At 36.5% G+C, this 11,172-nt stretch overlaps 2 protein-coding genes across 2 annotated transcripts; one reads left to right on the plus strand and one right to left on the minus strand.

Moving 5' to 3' along the window:
- Positions 1-506: 506 nt before the first annotated feature.
- LOC143544164 (uncharacterized) lies at positions 507-2,213 on the minus strand. Its single transcript, XM_077036318.1, has 3 exons — positions 1,620-2,213; positions 846-1,457; positions 507-755 (listed from the first exon to the last, which is right to left on the minus strand). Exons 1-3 carry the CDS (start codon positions 2,211-2,213, stop codon positions 507-509), a joined length of 1,455 nt encoding a protein of 484 aa, XP_076892433.1.
- A 5,103-nt stretch (positions 2,214-7,316) lies between these two features.
- On the plus strand, positions 7,317-7,839 carry LOC143544154 (soluble inorganic pyrophosphatase-like). Its single transcript, XM_077036309.1, has 3 exons — positions 7,317-7,554; positions 7,630-7,711; positions 7,771-7,839. Exons 1-3 carry the CDS (start codon positions 7,383-7,385, stop codon positions 7,811-7,813), a joined length of 297 nt encoding a protein of 98 aa, XP_076892424.1. The 5' UTR covers positions 7,317-7,382; the 3' UTR covers positions 7,814-7,839.
- Positions 7,840-11,172: the final 3,333 nt, after the last annotated feature.

Genomic DNA, 11,172 nt, shown 5'->3' on the forward strand with positions numbered 1-11,172 from the left:
AATGATAATTGTTGAATCGCTTGCAGCTTGTAAAGATTTCTTCCCATAGTTGTACTTTAGGAATTTTTTAATTGTGAGATGATGACCCGTGATTCCGTGAAATTTGGGATTTCGATTATTAATTGCTTGTTTCAAAGCTGTGTTTACTAAAAACCCTTGTGTATTAAAATACATTAAAATATGATCCTAATAACTACAATAATGCCATAATCAACGTAGGCCATTGATCAATCTTAATCAATGGCAATAAATCATTTTTCGCACTTCTCAAACTAAGTTCACTTCTTACCTGAACCACTCCCTATATATATATATATATATATATATATATATATATATCGTAAATGCAGAAAATAACTATTAATTTTATATAAATAAAGATTAAATAAATTTAAGTACCTTCTAATAATTGAGACTTACTTGGGAGATATGGCGGGGCTTTAAGTTTTGATGTAGTAGGTGGTTTTGATTTGTTTCATCGGTCTTTTGACTTGTATTGCTAAACTCTAGGTGGCACCCAAATCTGCCAATGCATGTCTCATCGCATTACTACCAAAAAAACACGGAATCGTAAGCATACCCGAATCCGACAACTTCTCAGGCACGCGGTTCAACACTACTGCCGAAAAATCTCCCATGATGGGAATCGATGACACCTCCCCCAACCTATCCTTCCTCTTCAATAGGTCTTTCAGAAACTTTGCATACTTCGGCATGTGTTGGAGGGCTTCAATGAACGGGAGATTGATCTTCAACTATCGGAACATATCAAGAAAATGCCCGTACTCCCGCGTATATTTTTGGTGTTTTGCGCGAACGGGATACGGGATACGAGAGTGATCAACCAAAGGTGATGGCCGGACTTCAACCGACTTTTTCACTACTGGCGGTGTAACTGGTGCGGTGTTCTGCACTTTACCCGGTACTTCCATCTCGATCTCTTCATCCATTACTTCCTCATCTTCTACTTCAACCTCATTCCTTCGCACATTGGGACTCAAAACCCTGCCGCTACGAGTAGTAATCGCCTTTATTTGAGCGGTAGGATTCTGCTGAGTAGAACCTGAAAACTGTCCCCAGGGTCTTTCATTCAATTGTTGGGAAATATCACCAATGGTTCTTTGCATGTCGAGCATAGCTGATTGTTGATTCTTCAAAAGTAGATCATGATCGGCAAGAGTCTTTTGAGTGACTTGATCTCTATTAAGGATTTGCTGCATCATTTCTTCCAATCTTCCCATGCTACCACTCGAATCTTTGCCATTACCTGAACTTTGCTCATTAGAACTTCCACTGTTATACTGACCTTGATTTCGGTTATAGGGAGCTTGGAAGCCAAGTGGCCCACCGGCCGGGCGCCAATTTGAGTTGCTTTGCCCTTGGTTCTGATTCTGATTCTGACACTTGTAGTTGTTCCAGTTCTGATTGTTGTTGTTGTAAGCATTAGGGAACTTGTTCTGACCAGCCACAAAATCAACATCTTGATTGTTCATCAACGGAAAATCCAGCGTACCATGACCACCCATACACATCTCACACTTATCCACCTTAGCCTTTAACTCTTTTATATCTCGGGTGAGATTCTCCAAAGCAGCAGCCATACCAGTATCCAGATTAACCTGGTGCACATCTCGAGCAGATGAGGGTGTACTGGTGATGGGATTGGAATTCCCGCTTCGTGGCTTCTTGGCGTACTCAAATTGTGCGAAACTTTCAAACAACTCGTTGCATTCGATCACATTCTTCCTGTCCATCAAATTACCCCCAGCAGCTGTGTCAAACCTTACTTGAGCTTCATAAGTAAGCCCATTGTAAAACTTCTTAACAAGGGCCCAAGGTGTGAGACCATGTTGTGAACAATGGGATAGCAGATTCTGAAAGCGCTTCCAAGCTTGGTAGTATGGCTCATCCGGCTCCATGTGGAAGGAGTGGATCTGATCACGGAGGCGAGAGGCCTTAGCCGGTGGAAAGTACTTCTTGATAAATGCATTGCGAAGCGCCTCCCATGTGGTGAATGCTCCAGCAGGTTGCGAATCAAGCCAAGTGGCGGCACGGTCCGAAAGTGTAAACGGGAACAGGTGAAGAAAGATCGCATCCTCATTAGCACCTTGCAAATTGAATGTTTTGAACACACGAGTCAGACGGTTGATGTGTGTCGGTGCATCTTCATCTTCACGACCATGGAATTGTTGGTGTTGGGTGATGGCGTTCATGACATAGGATGGGATCTGCCACAAGTTAGGGTTATCAATCTCGGGGGCGAAATGGGTGAGTGATCTCCATGGAACCCTTCAAAGGCTTGCTGGTACATGGTGCGGTTATTCTCGGCCATTGGATGTAACGCCCGTTAATTTTCAGTTAAGTGATTTAAAGTATGTAATGTATGTGCATCTCTTAGGATTTATCCGGCATTCCTCGTGGACTTTCTCATTTTTCCAGTATGTTAAATTAATTAATTTTTCATTCAAGTCGCTAGATCTATCAAATTGAGGGACTAGAGTGTAACATGTTGTTTTATATATATTAAAAAAACCCTAGCCTTCCCTCTTCTTCCAGCCGATCGCACAGGAGCAGCAGCTCTAGACCTTCGTTTTTCTTTTTTGCAGCCAAGATTAGGGTGTAAAACTTCAATTGAAGGTTAGTCCCATGTTCCTTCTAGTCTTTTACACCTGAAACCATCCTTATACATCGCGTATTGATTGTTAAACCGCTTGTTTTAGGCTTACCGGGTGGCTGTCCATTTGGGCAGTTTCGGGGCTGTTTCGGCCAAGGTTTTTGCACACAATCTTCCTAGGTACATCCCATATAACATACTTTAAAATCATGTGCATTGATGTTCGTTTGATTGGTCAACTAGTTGTAGCTTGAAAACTAGTATTCGGTTGACTAGGTTGTGAATTGTGATATCTAGCGCGTTGTTTGAGGGAACTAACGACCAGTTCGAATGTTGTAGCTTCGGTATGAGTTGTGGGCTGTAAGAAACTGATTTTTAAAGGTAATGGGGCTGAATTGGTTGTCGGTTCCTGAAACGGGTCGGTACAACGCGTATTCGCGTTTATTGAATAGTTGGTGCGTTGTGCTTGCGAGTTACCGACCCGTTCGACTCGTGTAGCGTCGTGTGGACTTTTTGGCTGCGAATTTATCATATTGGGTCCACACGGGGCTGAGTTGGATGTTAATTGCCTAAACAACTCTTAAACGCGCATATTGGTCTCACCTAGTGCTTCCGGGGGTAATTTGGGAATTCTTTATTCCCAGGAGTATCTATGAGTCGTGTTTGTAAATGTAAGGCCCCGGGGGCTGTTATGATTGAGTTTGATGAGGTCGAGGCTTTAGGTAACTCGAACCATGTTAGAACATCTCGTAGGATAAACGAGTCCTTTCACGTGTCGTTAGTAATGATTGTATGTAAACCGACAGGCGTTTGAGTTGTGGGGATACTTAGGGGTTCTCTAGCTCGTGGTGAATTCATGCCTTGTGTCAGGTGAGTTCATGATGCCCCTTTTTACTCTTTTCAAGTTTTGGGCTAGCATACACACTTAAGCGATTTTGCTTGATGAACAGTTTAAATTATTTTACATGGGCTTACTTGTATAGAGTAGGCCTTGAGATGATATTATTGTATGTTTGGATGTAGGTTTATACATGTATTATTGTATGGCCAATAATTGGCGATGTTATTTAGTCATTATCGACTAAGGATGTTTACGTATGACTACTTTGTGTTTGCATACGTTGGATGAGATGTTACGTGTTTGGGTTGTACGTGTGCTCGACCCTGATGTTATCTTTAATTCTTTATTATGGATTTGTTATTCTGTTTTATTCAGGATTCATTCGTGGGTATCTTAAATTTTCCTTATCTGCTATATTGTTTTTTATATTATGTTCATGTTAAAACTTTGCAGATCTATTTTCTTGATGCTGATAATGACGGATGATGATGTTGAAGACCAGGATGTTGATGAAAACAATGATGTTGATATTGAAAAAAGGCAAACAGGTTTCTTTCTTATTATATGATGCAATTTTACACGCTTTGTATATGTTTTTTATGTTAATATGAACTATGAGTAATATAACTATGCAAGCCTTTAAAACAAGGAGGGTGACTCGAGTACAGCTGAATAAGAGTGTTACGAACAAAGAAAAAATGAAGATGGAAGCAGAAGCAAAAAATTTGCTTTTACTTGTTTTTGTTTTTCATTATACTTATATTTTCTCGCTTAACTTATATTTAGCCTTGTAAAAGAGTGAATTTAGATGTGTTATCTTTCTACTGGAATTCTTCTTTTTGTTGCAATCTTTTTTTTTAAATGATATTATATAATATTTGCTCATTTGTTTAGTGCTAATTAGATGAAGAAGTTGTTGACCACACAAACTGATATCACTTTGCCAGTACTTCAAACCATTGATTGGTCTTCTTTTCATCTGGACATAATCAGCACATAGGTATCACTGCAGAAGTTTAAACCACTCATATACTTAATGTTTTATATTTGTTCGTTCGTATGTATTTAAGTGTATTTATATTCGTTTACAAGGAAGTGTACAATAAAACATTAATATTCCTAAGATACTAGACATACAAATGAAGTTTGTTTAGGGTATATGTTGTTGAGCGATTTTAATCAGAATTTGTTGTAATCTTGTCATTCATAGGGCTTTTCATTTAAATCATTAATCTCTTAGATGAAGTTGTTGACCACACAAACTGATATCACCTTGCCACTAATTTAAACCATTGATTGGTCTTCTATGTATGAGTTTATGATTATCTATGACTTAATGATTCATATCTGCATACCAACTTCTATCTTGCGAATCCCTTTTCTAATTAGGAAAATGGTTTTGAATAATCAAAACTCTGTTCTTAATAGTTGTTTTTGTTGTGTAATGTTTTAGGACCGGGCACACCTCAAGTTTTCAACTGTGTAAGTTTCTTAACGTCTCTACTAAGGATATATAGTATGATTTTTAGGTTCTTGTAAATGTAGAAGTTTGTTTTCTTAAATTATGTGAGTTTGTCATAGGTGGTTGAAATTGGAAACGACAGCAACGTTAAGTATGAACTTGACAAAGCAAATGGCCTAACCAAGGTAAACTTCTGATTACCAGACATGTTTTATTTCTTAATTATATCACTTTCATTTATCTTCATTTTAAAATATATAATTTCTGGTTCAATGTTAATGGAAATATTTCAAAATTAGGTTGATCGGATTCTCTACTCATCAGTGGTACCCACACAACTATGGTTTCATCCCAATAATCATTTGTGAAGATAGTGATCCCATGGATGTTTTGGTATTGATGCAGGTACACTTATAATAATATATATTATTATGGAACTTGATAAACTGCTTTTTACTTTTAATAATTATTTGTTCATTTCAAACTTTTTTATATGATGGCAGGGATGATTTGGTAATTAGCGCGGGTGCAAATGCGGGTGCACTTTTAGTTTGCTACAAGGATGCGAAACACTAAGACGGTATGGAATTTAAATATTTTGTCTGGTATATATTTGTGGCTTATTTTTTAACTTAAATACACGAATATGTTTCGTGCCCATCATGTGGTGGAACACTCTTTGATCTTCAAGTGATAAGTGCAGAAATTAGAGAAAAAAACATCACATTTTCCTTGTGCTTTGGTAATCATCAAACTAATGCTGATTAAATAACATTGAGTGATGTTTAAATTCATATATTCAAACAAAGTAAATGTCACTTTTGCCCATTTCCAGCATACACTCGTTGCATGACTAGAAGCTATGGCGCATGGTTTTCCGACCAACATAATGTACGCCACAATCACTCAACACGTTTTTCATCACCTCATATATCTAAATACTCATAATCTTGTATAAACGTAGTATATTAAAAGAAATTGTTCAAGTATAAATTCTCAGTGCTTACTTAATGATTTGCATGCATTTTATATATATAACAATTATTTTATAACTTTTAAGTTAACATGGAAACTGGTTCAGTTTTAAAACCAGTTCCAAGTGGAAAAAGATTGGGTAAGTTTAGTTTCAAAGTGGCCCCTCAAACCGATTTCTAAATTGGTTCGTTTTCTGCTTAGAAATTGGTTTCTGGAGGTGCACAAATCGGGTATTTTCAAGATCCGGAACCGGGTAGGAACCAGTTTCGGGTATGGTCAACAAAAGGCAAGAACCAGATCGGGTAGGAACCTGCTTCGGGTATGGTCAGGTATTTGACCGGGTATTGACTGGGTTTGCGGGTTTTTATTAGCTTTTGGGTAGGGGTCGGGTCGTGTTTTGACCGGGTATTGGTGGAACTGGTTCCAGGTACGATTTTTCTTAGGAACCGAAACCCGGTTCATACCCGCAGGTCGGGTCTGGAACCGGTTTTTTTATCCACATCTACCAGTTTTGCATTCGATACGTTTTTTTTTGCAGACGGGGCAACGGCCCATTAACCATCAGTCATTGCTCCTTTCTGTAATCGCCTACTGTTTCGCTGCAACTGCAACTGCAACTGCCGCCATACGCCGTCGTCTTTGAGCTTCTGAAGCAGTGGGTTAGTAGTTCTTTCGAGTCAATTAGTCCAGCTTAAAGCTATTCGTTATTATTCTTATTATTATTATACTGTTTAATTTTTTATAATTTTCATTAAACCTATATTCTAAATTAATAACTGCATTTAGACATCTTTGTACCTTCAAATTTTGTGTTACATCAGGACTGGCAAACGGGTTAATTTGGTTCGAGTCGGGGCGGGCTCAGGTTGAAAGGGGTCGGGTCAAAATGGGTTGGCTTAAAAAATGGTTAAATTGCTATACATGTCAGCTTTGCTTCAGGCTTATACACATTCAGACGCCGGTTACACGTACCGGGTCCGATAAACACGCGTCTGGCGTCGGTTACGAGTAAAGCTGTAGCAATTCTTACTTTGTTAATCACGCCAATAACCTGTTCGATAAAATGCCCAAATGAGTATAAAGTTAAAATTCTGATGTGTTGTCAACCTGACGGATTACAGACTGACCTGTTTAACCCATATTTTTTATTTATGTATTTATTTATTTAATAAAAAATTGTTTATCTAGCAGATTACTTTTTGTGTTTTTTATGCCATGATTTAAAGGTTTTAAAATTAGTTGACTTATTTTACACATAATTGTTTCATAAAAATAAAATTACATGTAAATTCAGAATTTTAAAATACTAATATGCAAAAAAGTTACATGCCATCATTTTTTTTGGGTTAAATGGGCTGTGTTTTGTATTTGGAGTCATCTGGGTGACACTTGGGGTTCATGTAATATTTTCGGGCCTGTGCCGGGTTTGACCTGCAAGCACGACTGTTAACAGCCCTACCCACCGATACGCTGGCAGTCAAGAAAGTTCGATGCATCTTAATTTAAACCTTAATCATTTGGAGCATGTTTTGTTTTTACAGGGTGAAGGTGATGACAAAATCATAGCAGTATGTGCAGATGATCCAGAATTTCGTCACTACACCGACATCAAAGAACTTCCACCACATCGACTTGCTGAGATCCGTCGATTCTTTGAGGACTGTATCCTTGCATTTGTGTAAAAACATATTTTTAATGCTGTCTTGTTTTTGGGATTCCTTAATTTAATGCGTGCAGACAAAAAGAACGAGAACAAATCAGTCAAAGCCAACGACTTCCTCCCTGCTGAAGATGCGGTCAAAGCCATTGAGTATTCCATGTGAGTCTAAAATCTTGTGTACATCGATTATTTACGCGCATGAATGTTTGCGATGACAGGGATCTGTGTGCCTCCTCCATTGTTGAAAGCTTGAGGCAGTGATTTGATCCGCTTTGTTGGAAGAAAAAGCATAGGACTCGTAAGAGAATTTAAAGACTTGTAATGGTTATATGGTTGTATGTGATTATGTATGCCAGATTTAAACGGTTTATGTTATCTTGTCATCTTTATTAAGTGGTATCTTAGCAACTTATTTATCCCAAGAACTTTTAATCACTCAATTTCTTCGTATTTACATTTCAAGCACCCCACTTTGAGCATCGATATCCCATTTAATCTAAATCAATATTTTTATTTTAACAAATGTTTGCGTTAGTCCATGAATTAGTAATTCCGTGTATCGGCTAAAATTTATTATTTTCGGAGTTACTAAAAGAACTCTTTTGTGTGAAATTTTCCAACTTAAATTCTTTTTGCGTGAAATTAATGAGTTAGATCTCATATCTTTTTGTTAAAAAGTTACTACTAATGAAAATATGAAATAATATGTCTTACATTTCCCGTTTCATTTCAACTTAATTAATTACCTATTTGACGTGTTAACATGTAATCATGATAAATTGGTAACTAACATAATTGTATAGATGTACATATATAAAAGCATGAGTACTTATCGTTGATGATGGCCTAACTGTTCGTATTCCGTTTTATTTTAAAACTCTTGGAATGATTATTATGAATGTCAATTATTAAAACTTGAACTCACTCAGCTCAAACTGATTTTGTGTGTATGTTAGTGTGAGTTTCAGGTTATGAGGAGGATGCTTACCGCTTGGACGTGCTCGAGGCTACTGGGACGGTTGAAGGCATATCTAGTTGGAAAGTTTTGTTAATGAACATTGTCCTTTTCAATTAATGCTTAATACATTGAATTTGGTTTTGGTATAATTCCCGGGTTTTGGGAACTTGTTTTAATAATTATGATTTTTCCGCTGATTTATACTCTGAACTGGTTTTCAAATAAAATGTATTGCTTTGGGTTAAAATTTTGTTAAGTTTTGGGAATCTTGATACTTATTATTCCGCTGTTATTTACTCTGAACTTGTTTTAAACAAAACGAATTTTATCGGTTTTAAATTTTTATGAATTTTGGATAATTTCTCGAGTTACCAGTTGGTAACTCGAGAAATTATTTGAAAACCACCAAAGCAACTCGGGTTTTCCACGTACTAATTCATACCCGTTACCCGACCCGTTTTATGTTCGGGAAATTTTAAAACAACGAAAAGCAGGCACGTTTATCGAGAAATTATTATAAAAGTTATAATTATTTAATATGTATATATAACTTTGGAAAATATTCATTTTTAACCCAAAAGTAAATTTTAATCTTTTATTGTATTCACATCAAATATTCAGGGACTAAGGTGCAAATTTTACATATAACCCATTTACACAAACCCGTGAACCCATAATCCATATCCGTTTACCCAAAACCACGACCCGTTAGCTTACTTGAACCACAATTTTCGTCGTAAACATAGAATTGAATCATGTTTTGATTTCCTTTACTATATACGGCCTAACCAACGTGAGTAATTAGGAAACTGGATCAAAGAATGATACGAATTGATTTACAAACTAAAACCGCCATAACCTAGAATCAAATATATAATCTAGGGCTAATCTTAATCCAATTAAATGCACCTGTACCATCTATATAACCAGACGATTCAAACCCCTAACCCTAATTGCTTTAGTTCAGGCCGTAACCCATGTTCGACCTCTTTCTTGCCGCCGGCGACGGGGTGGGTCATACCCCCTGGTTTTATCAATCTTTAAGGTAATTAAAGCACGCATATTGTTCGTCTAACAACGTATAGCATAAGCCCTAACATGAATTGAATGAACAATGAATGGATTGATCAATTGCTTAATCTAGGGTTCTAATCGATTTGGGTCTTAATTGTTTCTGTTTATAATTGACTGTTTATGATTCTTAAACAACTAACACACCAGCACGCATGGCTGGTGTGTGTGTGCTAAGTCTTCAAGCCGGCCATGGCGCGGGTTCGAGTCCAGGCCAGGCCCTATTTTTAGTATTTTTGGTTTTTAAATATTTTAAACTTGTTAATGATTTATAAATATATTATAATTAATATTAAATATTAGCTAAACAATATTTTCTTTAAACTGACACTATAAAGTAAGCGTTTTGTGTCAGCTAGTTTCGATACAAGTTTTATGTGTGTGTGTGTGTGTATAGGTATGTATTATAAGTGTATATTTATTTATTAAATCAACGATTATTTTATTAAGGTTTAACGCCAATATTAATGTTTCTCGGCGTTGAACGTTTTTCATAAACTTATTTATTTATGATATATGTTAATATATATATATATATATATATATATGTATGTGTAACAAACAAATTAAACGTGTATTATTATAATAGATTTCAAAATCATTAACAAGTTTAAAATATTTAAAAACCAAAAATACTAAAAATAGGGCCTGGCCGAGACTCGAACCCGCGCCATGACCGGCTTGAAGACTTAACACACACACACTAGCTGTGCGTGCTGGTGTGTCAGTTGTTTAAGAATCATAAACAGTCAATTATAAACAGAACCAATTAAGACCCAAATCGATTAGAACCCTAGATTAAGCAATTGATCAATCCATTCATTGTTCACTCAATTCATGTTAGGGCTTATGCTATACGTTGTTAGACGAACAATATGCATGCTTTAATTACCTTAAAGATTGATAAAACCAAGGGGTATGACCCACCCCGTCGCCGGCGGCAAGAAAGAGGTCGAACAGGGGTTGCGGCCTGAACTAAAGCAATTAGGGTTAGGGGTTTGAATCGTCTGGTTATATAGATGGTACAGGTGCGTTTAATTGGATTAAGATCAGCCCTAGATTATATATTTGATTGTAGGTTATGGCGGTTTTAGTTTGTAAATCAATTCGTATCATTCTTTGATCCCGTTTCCTAATTACTCACGTTGGTTAGGCCGTATATAGTAAAGGAAATCAAAACATGATTCAATTCCATGTTTACGACGAAAATTGTGGTTCAAGTAAGCTAACGGGTCGTGGTTTTGGGTAAACGGATATGGATTATGGGTTCACGGGTCTGGGTAAATGGGTTATATGTAAAATTTGCACCTTAGTCCTTGAATATTTAATGTGAATACAATAAAAGATTAAAATTTACTTTTGGGTTAAAAATGAATATTTTCCAAAGTTATATATACATATTCAATAATCATAACTTTTATAATAATTTCTCGATAAACGTGCTTGCTTTTCGTTGTTTTTAAATTTCCCAAACATAAAACGGGTCGGGTAACGGGTATGAATTAGTACGTGGAAAACCCGAGTTGTTATAATAGATTTCAACTTATATTTATTCAAACTAATTATTATTTGTAAGTTCGATTTTACAATG

This window comes from Bidens hawaiensis, unplaced genomic scaffold (assembly GCF_021521415.1).
Source record: "Bidens hawaiensis isolate Kalapana, Puna unplaced genomic scaffold, B.hawaiensis_p1.1 tig00013437_1, whole genome shotgun sequence".
In the NCBI taxonomy this organism is placed as follows: Eukaryota; Viridiplantae; Streptophyta; class Magnoliopsida; order Asterales; family Asteraceae; genus Bidens; species Bidens hawaiensis.

Coding starts and splice junctions, on each gene's coding strand:
- LOC143544164 (XM_077036318.1), bottom strand. CDS start 2,213: ATGAACGCCATCACCCAACACCAACAATTCCATGGTCGTGAAGATGAA. Junction 1,458..1,619: donor CTGCTCGAGATGTGCACCAG/GTTAATCTGGAT, acceptor GTGGCTGGTCAG/AACAAGTTCCCTAATGCTTA. Junction 756..845: donor AAGTCCGGCCATCACCTTTG/GTTGATCACTCT, acceptor ATGTTCCGATAG/TTGAAGATCAATCTCCCGTT.
- LOC143544154 (XM_077036309.1), top strand. CDS start 7,383: ATGCATCTTAATTTAAACCTTAATCATTTGGAGCATGTTTTGTTTTTA. Junction 7,555..7,629: donor CCGTCGATTCTTTGAGGACT/GTATCCTTGCAT, acceptor TAATGCGTGCAG/ACAAAAAGAACGAGAACAAA. Junction 7,712..7,770: donor AAAGCCATTGAGTATTCCAT/GTGAGTCTAAAA, acceptor TTGCGATGACAG/GGATCTGTGTGCCTCCTCCA.